The sequence below is a fragment of the Schistocerca serialis genome, chromosome 4 (genome assembly GCF_023864345.2).
Source record: "Schistocerca serialis cubense isolate TAMUIC-IGC-003099 chromosome 4, iqSchSeri2.2, whole genome shotgun sequence".
In the NCBI taxonomy this organism is placed as follows: domain Eukaryota; kingdom Metazoa; phylum Arthropoda; class Insecta; order Orthoptera; family Acrididae; genus Schistocerca; species Schistocerca serialis.
The window spans coordinates 23236672-23260222 of record NC_064641.1 but is presented as its reverse complement, the minus strand read 5'-3'; the positions used below and the strand labels follow the sequence as shown (position 1 = coordinate 23260222).

The 23551-nt window shown below is 44.0% G+C and overlaps 1 protein-coding gene and 2 non-coding genes across 3 annotated transcripts in view; all 3 read right to left on the bottom strand.

The window, feature by feature from the left end:
- The window catches only part of LOC126473840 (proton channel OtopLc-like), a 255005-nt gene that overhangs the window by 22861 nt on the left and 208593 nt on the right, over window positions 1-23551 (bottom strand). The window contains 1 exon segment of the mRNA XM_050101167.1: window positions 12797-13044. Within this exon segment, the coding sequence (XP_049957124.1) occupies window positions 12797-13044 (248 nt within the window).
- Window positions 17229-17303, bottom strand: Trnat-ugu (transfer RNA threonine (anticodon UGU)). Its single transcript has one exon. It is a non-coding gene; the product is annotated as a tRNA-Thr (tRNA).
- Trnat-ugu (transfer RNA threonine (anticodon UGU)) lies at window positions 17668-17742 on the bottom strand. The gene has a single exon. It is a non-coding gene; the product is annotated as a tRNA-Thr (tRNA).

Here is a 23551-nt window from a genome sequence, read left to right as displayed (position 1 = left end):
TGTAGCATTGTCATCTATAAAAGTTCCGTCGTTGTTTGGGTGCATGATGCCCATGAATGGCTGCAAATGGTTTCCAAGTAGCAGAACATTACCATTTCCAGTCAATGATGGGTTCAGTTTCCCCAGAGGACCCAGTCCATTCCATATAAACACAGCCCGCACCATTATGGAGTCACTACCAGCTCGCAAAGTGCCTTGTTTGCCAACTATGGACCATGATTTCGTGGGGTCTCCGCTAAGCTCTAAACCTACCGTCAGCTTTTACCAACTGAAATCCGGACTCATTTCACCAGGCAACGGTTTTCCTGCCGTCTACGGTCCAACTAGTATGATCAAGAGCCCAGGAGCGCTGCAGATGATGTGCTATTAGCAAAGGCACGTGCGTTGTCGTCTGACCACATAGTCCACTAACGCCAAATTTCGCCACACTGACCTAACGGATATGCTCCTCGAACGTCCCACATTGATTCCTGCAGTTACTTCACACAGTGTTGTTTGCCTTTTAGCACTTAGGTCGTCATGTGAAGGCCGTCGCCCACTGCGTTGCCCGTGTTGTGAGATGATGACTCAAATTTGGTATTCTCGGCACACTCTTGACACTGTGGACCTCGGAATATTGAATTTCGCAACTATTTTCGAAATGAAATGTCCCAAGCGTCCAGCTCGAATTACCATTCTGCGTCCAAAGTCCGTTAATACGCCTCATGCGTCCATTATCAAGTCCGTAACCTTGTCACATGATTCATATGACCACAGATAACAGCTCCACTAATGCACTGACCTAATATACCTTGTGTAAGCGATACAACCGCCATATGTACATGTGCATATCGCTATCCCATGACTTTTGTCTACTCAGTGTAACTGTTTTGAGAGATTTTGTCATTACCTTATAAAAATATTTAAGACTTTTTTGACTTGTTCCACATCCATGAGTGCCACTTTATTTGGGATCTATAGAAGGTACATTAGCAATTTGTCTGTGATTAATGGATTCAACCCAATCATAAATTTTTACTTATAACAATAAACTACAAATTTATTTTTATCATTTATTTTTATCATATGGAGCAACATTTACTCAATGAATGAAACTCAAGCCCACTATAAAATGATAAAGGTGAATTTTAATAGCAGGCTATTAGAGAGTGACTGCGCTGTGGGGAACTAGGGGTATGCTGCCGCAAAAGACGTTAGCAGAATTTTCTGAGGAGGGGAACATGTTCGACCTTAAAAAGTCGTTTCAAAAGAAAACAAAAAAACTGATCTGACGCAGACTGTTGTGGTCTCTGGATGATAGGAGAAACAGAAATACTTAGAAGACCGGTGAGTTGCCTAAGACTCAAGCGCAACAGAGTTCAGGCTGAACTCCACAGGGGCCGCACACGGCAAGGTCTGCGTCATGGATTTACCTTACGTCACACAAACAGTTCCCAAGTCGATATGCTTCCGCCAAGCATTGATATAAGCAGACAAACGGCTCTATTCTCCCCAGCATCAGCGCAGGACCTCAAGACAGCATCAGAACAGTGTCTCAGTGAGTGTCAAAGGACTCAACAGTCATCGCCAAGAAGAGCCAAATTGGAGATCCTATAAGCGATGTTAGTCATCGTTCAGTGGGTATATTTACAGACAAATCAATGCAAGCGAACACTGAACTCCATTGTCATGCTAAGTCTTCACCCTACAGTTAAAAAACGTAAGGTTTCTGTTAATACATTACTGAAAATTGCTGTTAGTCTGTGTTGCTATATATTTTTCCATATTCTTAGGCGAACCACCATCTGGCCCTGTGACAACGCTGCATATAGTTACTGTGTCCCAGCTGACCACCTCATAACAGCAACTACTTTCGGTGGTAGGTGGTCCTCTTCCAATCAGATTTGTATGTTTGATGCCAAGTGTATTTTGGTGAACATACCACAGGCCAAATGTAACTACGAATGAAACTGACTACGTTTTGTCGAACGGCATATAAACCGATCAGGATGCTATGGTTCTAAATCAATTTTTATCTACAAGAGACCATACACTTGCAAGAAACAGATTACAAATAGATATAACTACAGATAAACATGTTAGTCACTCACGATAGAAGTATGTATTTCAAAAGCGTATCAGATTGCATTATGTAACACGTTCATAATCTCAAGAAAAATAATGCATTACGAAGACGAAAGAATCAGTTCTTAAATAGAGGTATTTATGTAAGTGGCAAGAAATGTTACATGTAGGAAGAAAGCAGAAGTAGAGAAACCTCAAATGGAACAAGACAGCTGTTAAAGACACAGTTGTAGTTTCAAGATAACAGCTAGAACATGATAGAATATGTAGACTTAAACATGACTATTCGCAAATCTCTTGTAGAGGACGTTAAACCTCCTCCAGGAGGAGGCGAAGAGGTGAATGAAAGTGTGGCAAGAGAATCAATTGGAAACAACGAGGGTGCGAAGCAGACAAAACGGAGAGTTATGTAAGGTAACAGCATAGTTCATGTGAATAACATAATATAAGTTTCAGTAACTGAGAAGAGGAAAGCTGTACAAGCATTCTAGAAAGTCTTTAAATATTTCTACAGTTCGACAGATGAATGAGAGAAACAAATTTATTGAGATTTAAAACAATGAAATTCCAAAGGTAGTTCTAGACCTAGTCTGTCAAGATATTCGAGGCATGAAGAAAAGGAAGGCTCCAAGTGATGACGCTGTCTCAATAGGAATATTTGAGACAGGAGGCTAATTAATACAGAATGAACTTGAGAGACTGTTTTCGTAATGAAACTTCCTGGCAGATTAAAGCTGTGTGCTGGGCCGAGACTCGAACTCTGGACCTTTGACTTTTGCGGGCAAGTGCTCTACCATCTGAGCTACCGAAGCACGACTCACGCCCCGTCCTCGCAGCTGTACTTCTGCCAGTATCTCGTCTCCTACATTCCAAACTTTACAGAAGCTCTCCTGTGATCCCTGCAGAACTAGCACTCTTGAAAGAAAGTATATTGCGGAGACATGGCTTAGCCACAGCCTGGGGGATGTTTCCAGAACGAGATTTTCACTCTGCAGTGGAGTGTGCGCTGAAATGAAACTTCCTGACAGATTGAAACTGTGTGCCGGACCGAGACTCGAACTCGGGACCTTTGCCTTTCGTGGACAAGTTCTCTACCAACTGAGCTGCAGAGTGAAAATCTCATTCTGGAAACATCCCCCAGGCTGTGGCTAAGCCATGTCTCCGCAATATACTTTCTTTCAAGAGTGCTAGTTCTGCAGGGATCACAGGAGAGCTTCTGTAAAGTTTGGAAGGTAGGAGACGAGATACTGGCAGAAGTAAAGCTGTGAGGACGGGGCGTGAGTCGTGCTTGGGTAGCTCAGTTGGTAGAGCACTTGCCCGCGAAAGGCAAAGGTCCCGAGTTCGAGTCTCGGTCCGGCACACAGCTTTAATCTGCCAGGAAGTTTCATATCAGCGCACACTCCGCTGCAGAGTGAAAATCTCATTCTGTTTTCGTAATGTCTGCAGGAGATCTGACATCTCTCCAAACTGGAACAATGTTATAATAATGTACTTTAATTAAAATGTTCACTAGCTGCTTTCAAAAAAGATCTTAATCAACCAGAAGATGAACTTACTTCGGAAGTCGGTATAGCATACAAGACTTTTTGCAAGTCATGGATGGAGTTACAGACTGACACAATTGGTCTGATTTATCACTTTGCTAACAGTAATAGATTTTGAGCAAGACTTTTTCTTGGTCTAACCGAAATCAAGGCATTTATTCATATTACGTTTATGTACTGATGACTTGTTCGTCTACGCTACAGCTTCCATTTGACTTCATAATAGTAGTGGGAAATTCATAGCCTAACGACGAGGGAGGGAAGGGCATTCCGTGTCACCAAAATAATTCGCAGCGGCAGTCCATGGAGTTTTCACATACCTAAACGGGAGTAAAATGGAGAGAGATAATACGTATGCGTTGAACATAGCTGATGCCCTTCCGTTCTGCTGTCGACACTGCACTGCCTACGTCTAGTGCAGATAAAAGTCAACAACGAATTATAGCTAATTATACTGAGATTAAAATAACGTATAACTAATATTTCAAAAACAAATTAATAGCAATTAACTAGTCAGCCATACAACCAGTTTTTGCATTTAGGGTAGTGGAAAAGATCGACTGGGTGAACAGTGGTAGAGTAATGGTCATATTTTAAATTACTGATTAGTTAATCGTTGTTTAATGTGCATATTTGACGTTTACCCACGCACCAACCATATGTGCCGTTATTAGCAATGCAACAGCTTTGCGGGGTCAGTGGCTAAGTTGATTTCTGAAAGAAGGTTGACATTTAAGTGTGGAAGCATCCTATTAACATCTACACGAGACTAGGATGTTCCTTGAGAAATATGTTGATCACTTTAGATAGACATCCTGCATTATTCTAACTGCGACCAAAGCATAGAATAATGAGACCTCCTTCCTCGCTGTTTTGCTAAGATAAAGAAAAGTTGATAACGATTAGCTTTCACATCACAATCAGCTCTATAACTCAGTTTTTGAAGAATAAGACGTTTTAGTTAAAGAAATTCAGATATTTAAGAATATGGGATTTCGCTCCTTTACAAAAAGAAGGAAGATTTATCTCTTCACGGAAGCGAATTTCATTTTCTTTTCCTTATTACATTTCTATTCATGTTTTCCATTTATTGAGCCTATTAATTTACCTGAACTGCAGTCTACTTCCCTGCAACAGGTCTTACAAACACCTGTTTTAATGGTGTTTTGTTACTAAATAGTGTAATGTTAAGTGCAGAAATTGGTGATATTTTCTGTGTTTATAATTCTAATAACAGTAATAGTAATATAACAATAAAAGAAATAATCATGAAATTGACGAACGTTGATGACTTACAAAAAGAAAAAAATAGATAAGAACCTGCAGTTAAACCCCAAACTAATGCACATATACCTTCACCACTTCTGATAATTAAGTTTAACCTAAATAATATTATACATTGGATCCTTGTCGGTTTTAGTAAAACTCGAGTCTCACCTACCATTGTGCCTGTTGGCAATTTCTGTTTTCGGACGCGGTGTGGGCGGCCAGATTTTCATTTATGCAATGCACAATAAGAGGTACACACAACTTATTTCATACCGACAGTGTCTCCCCATAGCAACAGTACGTATCATACCTATTCTAATTAGAAACCGTAATGTAAGATATAAAGGATAGTATTCATGTGTTTAGTATACTACGCAACCATAGTTGTTCTTACTGTTATCTGAAAAGGTGACTACAGTAACCAGTCATGAGCTTGATGCCTCAGCTGTTTACACTCGTTTGTCCCCTAAACCTTAGACGTTAGAAGTTTCAAGTTAAATAAAAAGCGTTAAATAGAATAGAACAACATCGAAAGACAGGCGACTCCAGACTACACATCCAGAGACGTACGATTCCCCAATTGGCTCGACAGCTCACTGGGTGCTAACCGACTACAAATCCAGTGGTCAGCTATCTAATCTTTGGCATTCTTCTGTACCACCAAATTTAAGGAGCTCTGTTCTCTTCTTTGCTGAACTGTTTATCATCACTTTCACTTCCTCATAATGGTACTCTCCACGCGATTACCTACAGAAAATACTTCCTAGCACTTAAATTTATATAACCGAGCGAGGTGGCGCAGTGGTTCGACACTGGACTCGCATTCGGAAGGACGACGGTTCAATCCCGCGTCCGGCCATCCTGATTTAGGTTTTCCGTGATTTCCCTAAATCACTCCAGGCAAATGCCGGGATGGTTCCTCTGAAAGGGCACGGCCGACTTTCTTCCCCATCCTTCCCTAATCCGATGAGACCGATGACCACGCTGTCTGGTCTCCTTCCCCAAAAACCAACCAACCAACTTAAATTTATATTCCTTGTTAATAAATTTATCTTTTTCAGAAATACTCTTCTTGGTATTGGCAGACTGCATTATACGTCCTCTCTTCTTCCGTCTTTCGTCTGATATTTTACTGTCGAAATAGAAAAGCTCATCTACTAAATTCTGTGTCTTGATTCGTCTTCTGAGTCCTTGATTCGTCATTTGAGTGCTTGTGCATCGCCTAATTTAATGCGAATACGAGGGTTGTCCAGAAAGTAAGTTCTGATCGGTCGCGAAATGGAAACCACAGTGAAAACCAGAAACGTTTTATTTACAACAGTTAGGTACACCTTCCACCTACTTCTCTACGTAGTCGCCGCTCCAACTTCGAGTTTTGTCGTACTGTTGTATCAACTTTTCAATATCCTCGTCATAGAAAGCAGCCGCCTGTGATTTCGGCCAGTTACCTGCACTGGTCTGCAGCTCGTTGTCTGTGGAAAAATTTTGTCTTCATAGCCAGCGATTCTTGTGAGCAGAGATGAGACTCAGGGGGAGCCAGTTACGGACTGCATCGTGGGTGATCAAACACTTCTCATCGGAAACGCTGTAGGATCGTCTTCATTGCCCCTGCAGTGTGCGGCCGAAAATTGGCATGAAGAAGGAACTGCTGGACAGTTGTGTTATGTGGGCTGCATGACACAGGCGAAATCTCTAACCAGGCCCTCATACTTGGCGGGAAACGCTGTTCCCTACGCATATTTACGTGGTCACTGTTCGCTCAAAACTGAAAAGAGCGACGCGACACGATCGACGGGTATGCTAGAGACACTACCCAACACATCCGGGCAACGTTACCGCTGGATATATTTCGTAAACCACATCAAATACTGACGAATCGATTCCACAGACCGAACGTGAGGAGAGGGGCTAGTGTAATTGGTTAATACAAACCATAAAAAAATTCACGGAAGTATGTTTTTTAACACAAACCTACGTTTTTTTTAAATGGAACCACGTTAGTTTTGTTAGCACATCTGAACATATAAACAAATACGTAATCAGTGCCGTTTGTTGCATTGGAAAATGTTAATTACATCCGGAGATATTGTAACCTAACGTTGACGCTTGAGTACAACTCCTCCGCTGTTAGATGGTGTGTATCGGAGAGCACCGAATTACGTAGGGATCCAAAGGGAACGGTGATGGACCTTAGGTACAGAAGAGACTGGAACAGCACATTACGTCCACATGCTAACACCTTTTTATTGGTCTTTTTCACTGACGCACGTGTACATTACAATGACGGGTGAGGTACACGTTCGACGGGCGTTTCATAGGACGTGGAGGACGCATAAATTGGCCAGCCCGTTCTCCTGATCTTACACCTGTGGACTTCTTTCTGTGGGGTATGTTAAAGGAGAATGTGTACCGTGATGTGCCTACAACCCCAGAGGATATGAAACAACGTATTGTGGCAGCCTGCGGCGACATTACACCAGATGTACTGCGGCGTGTACGACATTCATTACGCCAGAGATTGCAATTGTGTGCAGCAAATGATGGCCACCACATTGAACATCTATTGGCCTGACATGTCGGAACACACTCTATTCCACTCCGTAATTGAAAACGGAAACCACGTGTGTACGTGTGCCTCACCGCTCATGGTAACGTACATGTGCGTCAGTGAAAAAGACCAATAAAAAGGTGTTAGCATGTGGACGTAATGTGCTGTTCCAGTCTCTTCTGTACCTAAGGTCCGTCACCGTTCCCTTTGGATCCCTACGTAATTCGGTGCTCTCCGATACCACACGATCGAACAGCGGAGGAGTGTTACTCAAGCGTCAACTTTAGGTTACAATATCTCCAGATGTAATTAACATTTTACAATGAAACAAACGGCACTGATTACGTATTTGTTTATATGTTCAGATGTGCTAACAAAACTAACGTGGTTCCATTCAAAAAAACGTAGGATTGTGTTAAAAAACATACTTCCGTGAATTTTTTTATGGTTTGTATTAACCAATTACACTAGCCCCTCTCCTCACGTTCGGTCTGTGGAATCGATTCGTCAGTATTTTATGTGGTTTACGAAATATATCCAGCGGTAACGTTAGGTGACTCACCCTGTATAAATTACCTAGTAGATATTGTCGGAAGTTCCATGCGGCTTTTCGCGGATGTTGCTGTAGTATACAGAGAAGTTGCAGCATTAGAAAATTGCAGCGTAATGCAGAAAGATCTGCAGCGGATAGGCACTTGGTGCAGGGAGTGGCAACTGACCTTTAACATAGACAAATGTAATGTATTGCGAATACATAGAAAGAAGGATCCTTTATTGTATGATTATATGATAGCGGAACAAACACTGGTAACAGTTACTTCTGTAAAATATCTGGGAGTATGCGTGGGGAACGATTTGAAGTGGAATGATCATATAAAATTAATTGTTTGTAAGGCGGGTGCCTGGTTGAGACTCATTGGGAGAGTCCTTAGAAAATGTAGTCCATCAACAAAGGAGGTGGCTTACAAAACACTCGTTCGACCTATACTTGAGTATTGCTCATCAGTGTGGGATCTGTACCAGATCGGGTTGACAGAGGAGATAAGATCCAAAGAAGAACGGTTCCTTTCGTCACAGGGTTATTTGGTAAGCCTGATAGCGTTACGGAGATGTTTAATAAACTCAAGTGGCAGACTCTGCAAGAGAGGCGCTCTGCATCGCGGTGTAGCTTGCTCGCCAGGTTTCGAAAGGGTGCGTTTCTGGATGAGGTATCGAATATATTGCTTCCCCCTACTTATACCTCCCGAGGAGATCACGAGTGTAAAATTAGAGAGATTAGAGCGCGCACGGAGGCTTTCCGGCAATCGTTCTTCCCGCGAACCATACGCGACTGGAACAGGAAAGGGAGGTAATGACAGTGGCACGTAAAGTGCCTCCGCCACACACCGTTGGGTGGCTTGCGGAGTATAAACGTAGATGTAGATGTAGATGTAGATCATGTATTTTACACCCTGTTTTTAACTTACTTCCGCCTCACTAAGTTAATTTAAATTACTACTGTATCTGAGTTGCTGCTCTGCCTGACCGTGACCGGCGCTCGTAGTATCGTTGCTCGACTGCTATTAGTTCCCGGTCGTTGTCTGTCGTAAGCAGTTTCGCGACTTCGTGTCTGCCAATCAGTTGGAACGTGTCTGGAGCGCAGTCCGGACCTGCCAGTGGGGGAGTTGCAATGCAGCACTAGTTCAGTCGGCTTGGAGCTGTGAGGTCTGCGCCGACAAGGATCGCCCGAACATTGCCGTCCCACATCACTTGAGCCGGGCACGGTCTTGGTGGATTGTCGGTCGAACGTGGTGTGTGTGTGTGTGTGTGTGTGTGTGTGTGTGTGTGTGTGTGTGTGTGTGTGTGTGCGCGCGCCATCGGCTCCCGATTTGTCGTCGTGCGTGTTTAGTTACTGTTGGGTATCGTTCAGGTTGGTTGGTTGGTTGGTTTGGGGAAGGAGACCAGACAGCGTGGTCATCGGTCTCATCGGATTAGGGAAGGATTGGGAAGGAAGTCGGCCGTGCCCTTTCAGAGGAACCATCCCGGCATTTGCCTGGAGTGATTTAGGGAAATCACGGAAAACCTAAATCAGGATGGCCGGACGCGGGATTGAACCGTCGTCCTCCCGAATGCGAGTCCAGTGTCTAACCACTGCGCCACCCCGCTCGGTCTATCGTTCAGGTCTTCGAGGAATTAACGATCTACGCATTCTGGGAAACAGCAACAATCTATACCGACAACTAACAATAGAAGAAAATTACTACATACAGAAGGCTATAGTCGAAGGGAAAAATTTAATAAATGAAAACACAACACTCTGCAACAACACACTCTTTACCGCTCTGAGAGAACTGACCAAGGACACAGAACAGAAAGCACACACACGCAAAAGAACCACCTCCCCATCACACACAGAGACATAAATAATGGACAGAAGTCTTAGTAATTCGCGCTACAGTTTTTCATAGCCTTTCTCGCCACTTACGATACACCTCTCGCGACTCACGCGAACAGCAAGATGGCGTAATAGTCTGGATCAGAGACAAAGTGCTAGAGTTTTGTTTTTCTTTGTATAAAAGCAGCCGCATACCGTCCAACGAACGTGAGTACACGAATAGCTAAGCAGCAGCTCAATACACACCAAAATAACTCGTTTCCACAACACTACCACAACCCCAAGTATATACTGCTGACGTACGAAGTTCACCTTTGAGTATTTGCTTACTAACAGCCGCTCACATGGTTGCAGATGACATGATGTTCGCTAACTAAAAAGACGGCAACAGAAAAAATGTGCACAGAAAATATGTCGCAAACAGCGCCAATAATTGCATAAAACATGCTGTAACATACAATAAATAAGGTAGTATGAAAGTATCAATAGAAAAGTATATTTCAAAAGACGAATTGTAAAAATGTAATAATGTTTTACTGTGTTTGTACAACCATGCCATCTTATGCATGTTTTAGATTAAAAAAAAACACTGATGATGGTGATATTTGTCGCGGAAACTAGTTTGAGATAATAAAGACATAAACGAATGACAAGGTGTTTTCATCAAGGCGGATTCAATTTGTGATGTTACTGTTCTTCGTGCAACTGTTTGTCAGGTTGTGTGTGTAGTCGGTGTTATTTCCACTGACGACTATTTTAGATGTTGACATTCAGAGGGCAGTAGGTCGGCTGGTGCGGACCAGGGAGGATATCTCCCTGCAGCGCAGTCGGCTGGGTCCGCTGGCGGTCCCTGCGCAGTGACGGAGCGCGTGTGGAACTGTTCAGTCACTACGAGCTTCGTGGCTCACCGACCCAGGACGTCAGAGTTGAGTGGTGTGTTAAGTACCCAAGCCACGACCGTTCATGTTGTGTCGTTCGTTTCGGTGGTTCGCTGTTGGGGAGCTTTTCCTGTGAGCAGCACCGAGTGTTTTTTGTAGCGGTGAAATCGAACCGCCGTCGGATGGAATTAACTATATTGGTTCACTACAATTCAAGTGCACCAGCGGGATTTTCTGCCTTGTGGACGTTAGTGTTCCGGTTACCTGGCCTGGCCACTAACGTAATTTCAGGCAGCGTCCTTTCCTCACCTGTTGTCGCTGTCCATCATGGTGTGTAGTTTTGCCAGCGTAATACATATTTCCATATTTCATTGTGGATAATCACGTCCATAACAGTTTTTAATCTTTGAGTTTTTATGTACTGATTGGTGGCTAGCAAGTCGTTTGGTCGGTCGGTCCGTGACTGTCTCTTGGTAGGGTTACTGACGGATCAGGTGTAGTTGGGCCCACCACCTCTCTCACCTGCGTGAACGTTAATGTTTCGAGGACAGGCTCGCGCCGGCCGGTGTGGCCGTGCGGTTCTAAGCGCGTCAGTTTGGAACCGCGCTACGGTCGCAGGTTCGAATCCTGCCTCGGCCATGGATGTGTGTGATGTCCTTAGGTTAGTTAGGTTTAAGTAGTTCTAAGTTCTAGGGGACTGATGACCTCAGATGTTAAGTCCCATAGTGCTCAGAGCCATTTGAACCATTTTTTTTGACAGGCTCGCCCCTCCCCCCCCCCCCCCGCCCCCCACACACACTCTCTCTCTCTGGAGCCGTGTCAGTGCCGTTGTTTTTACTTTCCTTTTCATAGGTGTTTAATGGTCTGTTGGTAATCTATTATAGCCAATTCTTTCTTTAAAAGAAAAAAAAATTATTGTGTTTTATGTACATCAATTGTGGGCCTTCAGCCGCTTAAAGCTTATTCTGAAAATTTCCCTTAAGCGAAAATATTGTGGCCTTCTGCCTTAAAAGGTTATGGTAATATATTATAAAATTTTGAAATTTAATCGAGGCGTTCAGCCGTTTGTGTAGCAACCTTGTATATGTTTGTTCCATCCACTTTGCCTTGAGGCTTTCCGCCTAGCTGCGATATACCAGGTGATCAGAAAGTCAGTATTTGAAAACTGAATAAATCACGGAATAACGTAGATAGAGAGGTACAAATTGACACACATGCTTGAAATGACACGGGGTTTTATTAGAACCAAAAAAATACAAAAGTTCAAAAAATGTCCGACAGATGGCGCTTCATCTGATCAGAATAGCAATAATTGGCTTAACTAAGTAAGACAAAGCAAAGATGATGTTCTTTACAGGAAATGCTCACTATGTCCACTATCATTCCTCAACAATAGCTGTAATCGTGGAATAATGTTGTGAACAGCACTGTAAAGCATGTCCGGAGTTATGGTGAGGCATTGGGGTCGGATGTTGTCTTTCAGCATCCCTAGAGGTGTCGGTCGATCACGACACACTTGCGACTTCAGGTAACCCCAAAGCCAATAATCGCACGGACTGAGGTCTGGGGACCTGGGAGGCCAAGCATGACGAAAGTGGCGGCTGAGCACACGACCATCAACAAACGACGCGCGCAAGAGATCTTTCACGCGTCTAGCAATACTTTTTTTTGTTCTAATAAAACCCCATCTCATTCCGTCATGTGTGTCAATTTTTACTTCTCTATCTACATTATTCTGTGCTTTCAAATTTATACTGACGTTTTGATCACTTGCAATTTTAACTGCATGTCTTCAGTCACTTTATCTTGTTGCTTTTTAAGATTTCTTGTTTCGAGGCCGTGAAAGAATTGGACTTTGAAACTCGTAGTTGTAAAGGTTCGGCTGTGTGCCGTTTTGGTTTAAAGGTGTTATTAAAGTACAATAAATTACAAATTTGAAGTGAACTGACCGATGCCTTATTTGGCATTTTACACAATCCTAATCACTTGTACTGCCCAGTGTGTTTAGCGGGCGTGTCATCCAGTAAAACCACTATGGTGCTCAAAAGCAACCGCTTCGGGCCGGGCATAACTTTACCTTACACAGTGCGGCGCGAGACGCGCAGAGGCGGCCACTGACCTGCAGGCGGCTGATGTTCTTCCACATGACGTAGAGGATGGCGGCGCAGATGAGGCTGTACTCGATGGTGCAGGGGAAGAGGAAGGGCGAGGCGTCCTGGACCAGCGAGCCCATGATGTTGGTGCGCCGGCACTCGTAGATGTGGTGCGGGCCCTTGAGGCCGCGCGCGACGCGGTGGTGCGCCCCCGCCGCCTCCGCGCCGTGCCCGGACAGCACCCCGCCGCCCGACGTCACCGCCGCCAGCTTCACTGCACACCGAGAGGGCCTGCTGCACCTTCAACTGCCCACTGCCTCGCCACCGTAACACAACAAGCTTGACAGATGGTGTTGTCACCGGAGACAGGGTTATCGTCAGGAGTGTATCAGACAAGTGTGATGTTCTTGTTTTCTATATAGTGTGTCCAGCACTGGAAGACCTAAGTCAAAACAAGGCCCTGGGAGTAGACAACATTCCATTAGAACTATTGACGGCCTTGGGAGAGCCCGTTCTAAGAAAACTCTACCATCTGGTGAGCAAGATGTATCAGAGAGGCGAAATACCCTCAGATTCAAGAAGAATGTAATAATTCCAATCCCAAAGAAAGCAGGTGTTGACAGATGTGAAAACTACCGAACTATCAGTATAATAAGTCACGGTTGCAAAGTACTAACGCGAATTCTTTACAGACGAATGGAAAAACTGATAGAAGCATACCTCGGGGAAGATCAGTTTGGATTCCGTAGAAATGTTGGAACACGTGAGGCAATACTGACCCTACGACATATCTTAGGAAATAGATTACGGAAACGCAAATCTACGATTCTAACATCTGTAGACTTAGAGAAAGCTTTTAGTAGTTTTGACTGGAATACTCTCTTTCAAATTCTGAAGGTGACAGGGGTAAAATACAGGGATAGAAAGACTATTTACAATTTGTACAGAAACCAGACGACAGTTATAGGAGTCGAGAGACATGAAAGGGAAGCAGTGGTTGGGAAGGGAGTGAGACAGGCTTGCAGCCCATCCCAGAAGTTATTCACTCTGTATATTGAGCAAGCAGTAAAGGGAAAAAAAAAGAAAAATTCGGAGTAGGAATTAAAATCCACGGAGAAGAAATAAAAATTCTGAGGTTCGCCGATGATATTCTAATTCTGTCAGAGACAGCAAAGGACTTGGAAGAGCAGTTGAACGGAATGGACAGTGTCTTGAAAGGAGGATATAAGATGGACATCAACAAAAGCAAAACGAGGATAATGGAATATAGTCAAATTAAATCGGGTGATGCTGAGGGAATTAGATTAGGAAATGAGACACTTAAAGTAGTAAAGGAGTTTTGCTATTTAGGGAGTAAAATAACTGATGGTGGTCGAAGTAGAGAGGATATAAAATGTAGACTGGCAATGGCAAGGAAATCGTTTCTGAAGAAGAGAAATTTGTTAACATCGAGTATAGATTTAAGTGTCAGGAAGTCGTTTCTGCAAGTATTTGTATGGAGTGTAGCCATGTATGGAAGTGAAACATGGACGATAAATAGTTTGGACAAGAAGAGAATACAAGCTTTCGAAATGTGGTGCTACAGAAGAATGCTGAAGATTAGATGGGTAGATCATGTAACTAATGAGGAGGTATTGAATAGAATTGGAAAGAAGGGAAATTTGTGGCACTACTTGACTAGGAGTAGGGATCGGTTGGTGGGGCATACTATGAGGCATCAAGGGATCACCAATTTAGTATTGGAGGGGAGTGTGGAGGATAGAAATCGTAGAGGGAGGCCAAGAGATGAATACACTAAACAGATTCAGAAGGATGTAGGTTGCAGTAGGTACTGGGACATGAACGAGCTTGCACAGGATAGAGTAGCATGGAGAGCCGAATCAAACCAGTCTCAGGACTGAAGACAACAACGACAACAACAACAACAACATAGTGTGTCCCAAGAGGAATGGGCGATATTCAGGGACATGACAGGAGCGATCATTCGAAGTAAAGAAGTCTGGAAACGTGGTCTCTAAAATGCAAACCTTAAAAGCTATGGGCATTTCTTCATCTGCGATACTGCGAAGCAAATCTCTTCCACTGCAAACTCTTTGCTTGCCACGTTTTTCCTTTCCTTTATTATCAAATGGCTTCACTACATAGCAGCAACAGCAGCGTCTCCTGTTCGAGGAGAAATAGCCGCGAATGAGGAAAGAAAGAAAGTGATGTGGGGAGAGCACGCATCCTGTGTGTGGCCACGAACTACACTCGCAACGACTGAAGTGTAGGAGGATTTTGCTAAATAGATCGAGTAGGCTACTGATTAAGCTCACCCATTACGGATGTTTTAGAAGCCGTGACTGTTTATTCCATGTAAATACATAAAACTGCAACCATTCACTCTTTTTAAAAAAATAGTTATTTATTATTCCATGAACCGCTTCGAACCTTTTCAGGCCTATCTTCAGATGGTTTTCCCGAAGTTACATATCTATTTCAAGGATAATGTTGGGCGCTGGCTGGTGACAGTATGGGCGGCTTTTTTTGTTAGTATCCATCTGTCTGCTTCCATTGTGATGTCCACTTCGCGCCACGTCACACACTTTAACGCAATGTGTATGTATGCAACTGTTGAATACTTTTATAGCACATGCAGGATGTTGGCAGACTTTCGCTTGATAACGTATATGCATTCATATTGTGTTAAAGAGTGTGATGAGGTGCCAAGTGGCCATCGCAAGGAAGGAGTAGGCTATGTTCCGGCCCCAAGTTTCATCTTCTCCCTGCTTCCTTCGTCATCACACAAAAGAAACAAAAAGCTACACAGTACAAAAAAATGGTTCAAATGGTTCTGAGCACTATGGGATTTGGCATCTGTGGTCATCAGTCCCCTATAACTTAGAACTAGCTAAACCTAACTAACCTAAGGACATCACACACATCCATGCCCGAGGCAAGATTCGAACCTGCGACCGTAGCAGTCGCGCGGTTCCGGACTGCGCGCCTAGAAGCTACACAGTACACAAACCCATTAAATTCACCTACATTCCATAAATACAGACACACATAATATAACTGTTACATATCTGGGAAATGCCCAATGTATGCAGAGGATGCATATGCGTTCCAACTAGGCAGCTCAATGCATCCTGGTAATTTGATACCTCCCATTTCAATAGGACCAGTTACTGAGAAGGCGTTCCTATACGTCACCCTTCATCTACTGAGAGTTCATCCTTCGGTTATTTCTCATCAAATCGCATTGAAAATGGAGCTGTAATACTTCGAATTGATCTGCAAATTTAATATATTTACCAACTCTGTGTTATACAAACACTAGGGAAGGTTACTTAATCGTAACTACAGTATTTTGTCTTATAAATAATTGAGAGCAACAGTGAGTGACTATATGCAGAAGGTAAAGCAAATGGTAGGCATTGATTCATTGGGATGATACTGAAAAGCGCAGTTTATCTACAAAAAAGGCTGCATGCAAAATACTTGTTTGATCTGTACTTTAATACTCCTCAAGTTTATAAGGTGGGACATATAAAGAGAATAGCGGTGCGAATGGTCACAGGTTTGACTAATTGGCTAGAGAGTGGAATGTAAGTGCTGAAAACTTGTAACTGGTAGAAAGTCTAAGAAAGACGCTGTATATCTTGTTACAATCTGTTTACGAACCTCCAGTATATGGTGGAATAAAAAACAGCTTCAGCGACACGGTTTGTAGTGATTCACAGAGAACAGATGTAGCTTTCTTTTGTTTCTTATAGTGTTGTAGACTCCCACAAGATTAATTAGGGGAGGAAAAAAGGGAGCTGGCTGGCGAGACGAACAAACCGAAGACTCCATTACGAAGAAAAAAAAATTGCGGAGGTGTAGTGCCTTGGTACACTTTCGATGGCTGCAACGGACTGATGTGTGACGTGTCTATTAAAAGCATTATAATTTGTATTCTTAACTCCCATGAAATTGTCTGAATTTCCAAAAGCGGCTGTATACTGTGCCATATGGTCAACAGTGTACGTTATTGCGACTGAATTCCGTTTTTATGCTTAAGACAGGATCGTAAACTGATTAACCATATTTCCTCTATTTTAGGTGACAATTATAGGAAAGTAACGTGATTACTTAAATATTGTGAAGTTTCAGGAATACTTGCCAAGATGCTGGGGTGAAGATTTTTTAGACGAGTCAATGTGGCCGGCTCTTAATTTCTGTGGTTAGTCAGCCCATCTTTCTAAAAAGTTGTGTCTTTTTTTCTATTTCATTTGCCAGTGTAACAAGGGATCAGATTTCTGTGACATTTTCGACATAAACATATAAAGCGAGTCGGCTGAAGCTACGGGAGCTGCAACAGACTTCCTCAGACTGGAAATTACAAAACCTTCGGCACATTAAATGATAATTAAATGGACACCCTAGGTGCAAACAGGCATTGATGTACTTCATTGGGGACATGCTGAAAATGTGTGCCCCGACCGGGATTCGAACCCGGGATATCCTGCTTACATGGCAGACGCTCTATCCATCTGAGCCACCGCGGGCAAAGAGGATGGTGTGTCTGCAGCGACTTATCCCTTGCACGCTCCCCGTGAGATCCACATTCCCAACATGTCCACACAACTACATTCGTAGTGCGCCTAATAGATGTTTGCCCATCATACTGATTACTCGTGGCAGATTAATCTACCAAGTCCCGTACGAGTTCAGGCATAGCGTGTGCGTTCGTACAAGAAGGTCAATGGCCGGGAAATCCATATTTTAACTATATATGACGGTAGTATCTGTTCCCGAAAGAAGTTACCGTGGATGACCATGCAGCTTTGCTAGAAATGAAATGATAATTAAATGGACACCCTAGCTGCAAACAGGCGTTGATGTACTTCATTGGGGAAATGTTGAAAATGTGTGCCCCGACCGGGACTCGAACCCGGGATCTCCTGCTTACATGGCAGACGCTCTATCCACCTGAGCCACCGCAGGCACAGAGGAAAGTGCGTCTGCAGGGACTTATCCCTTGCACGCTCCCCGTGAGATCCACATTCCCAACATGACCACACCACTACATTCGTAGTGCGCCCAATAGGGAGCGTGCAAGGGGTAAGTCCCTGCAGACGCACTATCCTCTGTGCCTGCGGTGGCTCAGATGGATAGAGCGTCTGCCATGTAAGCAGGAGATCCAGGGTTCGAGTCCCGGTCGGGGCACACATTTTCAACATGTCCCCAATGAAGTACATCAACGCCTGTTTATAGCTAGGGTGCCCATTTAATTATCATTTCATTTCCAGCAAAGCTGCATGGTCATCCACGGTAACTGTTCTCTCGGGAACAGATACTACCGTCATATATACCTTCGGCACATTTATAACAATAAGGGGAAGTAAATTGTTACTATATAAGAGCTAAAATTATTTCCTGTTCTGTCCAGTTCGTTTAAGAAAACGCGCTTCGCAGTACGCCTCGAGTTGTTAATATCATTAAATGTGCTGTTATGGTCAGCCAGTCATTGACAGTGGTGGCTCTAACGGCAAAGCGCGCTGCGCCCAATCGGGTCGAAACCTGCTCATCTCGACAGAGGGATCGTTTTCAAGGACGAGACGCGCCCGGGCAACTGGAGCCTCTGCTCGCGTTACGGTGTGGTCTCGGAAGATCTCTGCCTAAAACCGCAGAGTCCGCAGGGCACCAAAGCAGCGCCCATGATGCTGTGCGGCGCAGGATCAGGGTCACGGGAAAATATTGCGTCTCTATCTACACTCTACGAAGCGCTATTAACGTCGTGCCAGGGAGTACTTTAATCTCATTTATTAGAGATTCTTGAGGATCACGGATGAAGCACCGGAAGAACGACAGCTTAAAATCATCTGTGCTGTTGTAACAACAACAATGCTGTACTATTGTACATATAATAATTTTTTCTTCTGATTTTCGATAAATTAGTGTAATCGATGTTCTGATTTCATTTCTTTTTCTTTTCTTGCCATTGTGTTAAAGAAACTATAAACAACTTTCGATGTGAATATTAATGTTTATGCCAAATTTCAAGCAATATTATAACAGAATTGAAATGTAAGAAACGTTGAAACTATTGTAAGATGTTAAAATTGTAATTGTGCGCCTGGTCCATACGTAGGTAATGTATTAGGATATGTAGAATGCAAAACCTCGGGTGAATACCCTGTCTGTAAGGGAGCGGTAAAAGGTGGATGGCAGGCGAGCGCGGGAAAATGCACACGGGCGCTGCACGGCATAACGGGCTCAGCAGTAGTAGTCGGAGTTGGGCATCGGTCTGAGAAACACGTTCTGGATCGAGGAGGCTCTCCTGGAAAACGTGGTTTCGTCGAGCCTCGGAAGTGCCGTTTCCGACGCCTATACAGCATGGCAATATTCCATAGGCACTAAACGGAAAAGTATTGCGACGCTAAGAAGAAGCAAAGTGCCGATACATCAAGAGCCATAGCTGTGATTGTATGTGTGCTCTGTGCCTCGCCATCTCGCCGCCTGCCGACCGCCGCATCGATACGAACAGGTTGAAACTTTTAGTACTATATTCGTGTGGACCAGTGTTACTTTTGTTCCATACTGTTGAATAACAACTTAAATTTTACTAGAACTGTCCTATCAGTTAATTATCCTCAGAACTAACCTAGACAGGGTCCTTTCCACATGTTGTGCAATCCGAGTGTCCCGAGATGAAGAATTAAAATTTATGTTAATAATAATTACCTGCAGACCTAGCTATGTTAGAATGATGTTTAAAGAACTTTGTTGTTAACGAAATAATAGACGAATAATATAGGTCTGACAAAGTTGGAAGATAATGTTGAAATTGGTTTTAGTAATGAAGTTTAATTATTTGGTAATTAAATGAGCAGGAAATAAGATAAAAAGAGTAGTAAATCATATATTGGAAATCTTGAGTGTTTAATGATTTCAATAATTAAAATTTTCAATACAGTGATCATAACAGTTTCAGGGTCCCCCCCTCCCCCCTTTTTCTCCTCTATTCATTTGAATTCTGAAGTGTACTGAACTGATTTGACCAGCAAAGTTAAAATCAATGTAAAACCAAAATTTATCAGTGTTTTACCTTTTTCAAAATTGACATTGTATGTGTGTTTCGAAAGTGCTATTTCTAGGGTAACCTATGCCCGATTTTAATCAGATCAATACACAGTACGAAGTTTGTAGTAAACATTATAGTGTATTGTTGTGTATTTGTGGTTTATCCATATTAGTACAGAAAGTAAAATTATCAGTTCAGTACATTTTCTGGTTCTAAAATTTACCATATTATGCAGTATTATTACATGTAGTTTTGTATGAACGTACATCAACTTGTACAGGGAAGAAACTCAATTAATGCCTAATTAGGCTGGCGACCGTATTATTAACAATTTGGTAGCATCTGCTGTGTTGTTTCTTGTCCGTCCTGACGTGTGGTTGCACTCCGGAATTGATTGACGTATCATTGTTGTTACTGAGTGGGTGTAAGTCTGATTTGCCTCCATTCAGGTACACGCGGTCAACATCTATACAAAAATCCTTTCTCTTAAGGTGAAGCCCGTCAACTTACCATAGTACAGACTTTAAAGAGTATCGTGCGCCCGAGCGTAGTGTTACACTGTCTCTTATTAGTCTATTAAAAGACGTCACCAAGGTCTGCATGTACACCACGATCGGCGTGTAAAATATTTATTAGCCTGACAGGTACTCGGGCATAGTGCCCATCGTCAGTAGCACATATTCGTATTGTGCTCAAGCATATCACGTACGTGTCAATTATAAAATCCCTATGATGTGAAATTAGGTGGATTACTCTAATCATATCCTCACGGTCTGTACGGGCGCCAAACGATACGAAGTGAAGTGAAGAATATTGGTGGATTATTTTAATTTTTTATAACTGATTTTCACCTCTACTTTGTGTTCTTCCATTCATAACCTTACTAAAGGGAAATACCGAAACTACACCAGCAAACTAAGGGGGTTCAGGTAAGATTCATTAACAGTTATATAGTCTTCGTTTTATCGAGTTAAGCCTTTGAGTACCAGTGGTTTCTGCTTGAAACCACCTTTGAAGTGCCAGTGTCTTTAGCATGAAATCATCGATGCTTCTGCAACATTGAGACATCTACATCTACATCTACACCCATACTCCGCAAGCCACCTGACGGTGTGTGGCGGAGGGTACCCTGAGTACCTCTATCGGTTCCCCCTTCTATTCCAGTCTCGTATTCTTCGTGGAAAGAAGGATTGTCGGTATGCATCTGTCTGGGCTCTAATCTCTCTGATTTTATCCTCATGGTCTCTTCGCGAGATATACGTAGGAGGGAGCAATATACTGCTTGACTCTTCAGTGAAGGTATGTTCTCGAAACTTTAACAAAAGCCCGTACCAAGCTACTGAGCGTCTCTCCTGCAGAGTCTTCCACTGGAGTTTATCTATCATCTCCGTAACGCTTTCGCGATTGCTAAATGATCCTGTAACGAAGCGCGCTGCTCTCCGTTGGATCTTCTCTATCTCTTCTATCAACCCTATCTGGTATGGATCCCACACTGCTGAGCAGTATTCAAGCAGTGGGCGAACAAGCGTACTGTAACCTACATCCTTTGTTTTCGGATTGCACTTCCTTAGGATTCTTCCAATGAATCTGTCTGGCATCTGCTTTACCGACGATCAACTTTATATGATCATTTCATTTTAAATCACTCCTAATGCGTACTCCCAGATAATTTATGGAATTAACTGCTTCCAGTTCCTGACCTGCTATTTTATAGCTAAATGATAAGGGATCTATCTTTCTATGTATTCGCAGCACATTACACTTGTCTACATTGAGATTCAATTGCCATTCCCTACACCATGCGTCAATTCGCTGCAGATCCTCCTGCATTTCAGTACAATTTTCCATTGTTACAACCTCTCGATATACTACAGCATCATCTGCAAAAAGCCTCAGTGAACTTCCGATGTCACCTACAAGGTCATTTATGAATATTGTGAATAGCAACGGTCCTACGACACTCCCCAGCGGCACACCTGAAATCACTCTTACTTCGGAAGACTTCTCTCCATTGAGAATGACATGCTGCGTCCTGTTATCTAGGATCTCCTCAATCCAATCACACAATTGGTCTGACAGTCCATATGCTCTTACTTTGTTCATTAAACGACTGTGAGGAACTGTATCGAACGCCTTGCGGAAGTCAAGAAACACGGCATCTACCTGTGAACCCGTGTCTATGGCCCTCTGAGTCTCGTGGACGAATAGCGCGAGCTGGGTTTCACACGACCGTCTTCTTCGAAACCCATGCTGATTCCTACAGAGTAGATTTCTAGTCTCCAGAAAAGTCATTATACTCGAACATAATACGTGTTCCGAAATTCTACAACTGATCGACGTTAGAGATATACACTCCTGGAAATTGAAATAAGAACACCGTGAATTCATTGTCCCAGGAAGGGGAAACTTTATTGACACATTCCTGGGGTCAGATACATCACATGATCACACTGACAGAACCACAGGCACATAGACACAGGCAACAGAGCATGCACAATGTCGGCACTAGTACAGTGTATATCCACCTTTCGCAGCAATGCAGGCTGCTATTCTCCCATGGAGACGATCGTAGAGATGCTGGATGTAGTCCTGTGGAACGGCTTGCCATGCCATTTCCACCTGGCGCCTCAGTTGGACCAGCGTTCGTGCTGGACGTGCAGACCGCGTGAGACGACGCTTCATCCAGTCCCAAACAAGCTCAGTGGGGGACAGATCCGGAGATCTTGCTGGCCAGGGTAGTTGACTTACACCTTCTAGAGCACGTTGGGTGGCACGGGATACATGCGGACGTGCATTGTCCTGTTGGAACAGCAAGTTCCCTTGCCGGTCTAGGAATGGTAGAACGATGGGTTCGATGACGGTTTGGATGTACCGTGCACTATTCAGCGTCCCCTCGACGATCACCAGTGGTGTACGGCCAGTGTAGGAGATCGCTCCCCACACCATGATGCCGAGTGTTGGCCCTGTGTGCCTCGGTCGTATGCAGTCCTGATTGTGGCGCTCACCTGCACGGCGCCAAACACGCATACGACCATCATTGGCACCAAGGCAGAAGCGACTCTCATCGCTGAAGACGACACGTCTCCATTCGTCCCTCCATTCACGCCTGTCGCGACACCACTGGAGGCGGGCTGCACGACGTTGGGGCGTCAGCGGAAGACGGCCTAGCAGTGTGCGGGACCGTAGCCCAGCTTCATGGAGACGGTTGCGAATGGTCCTCGCCGATACCCCAGGAGCAACAGTGTCCCTAATTTGCTGGGAAGTGGCGGTGCGGTCCCCTACGGCACTGCGTAGGATCCTACGGTCTTGGCGTGCATCCGTGCGTCGCTGCGGTCCGGTCCCAGGTCGACGGGCACGTGCACCTTCCGCCGACCACTGGCGACAACATCGATGTACTGTGGAGACCTCACGCCCCACGTATTGAGCAATTCGGCGGTACGTCCACCCGGCCTCCCGCATGCCCACTATACGCCCTCGCTCAAAGTCCGTCAACTGCACATACGGTTCACGTCCACGCTGTCGCGGCATGCTACCAGTGTTAAAGACTGCGATGGAGCTCCGTATGCCACGGCAAACTGGCTGACACTGACGGCGGCGGTGCACAAATGCTGCGCAGCTAGCGCCATTCGACGGCCAACACCGCGGTTCCTGGTGTGTCCGCTGTGCCGTGCGTGTGATCATTGCTTGTACAGCCCTCTCGCAGTGTCCGGAGCAAATATGGTGGGTCTGA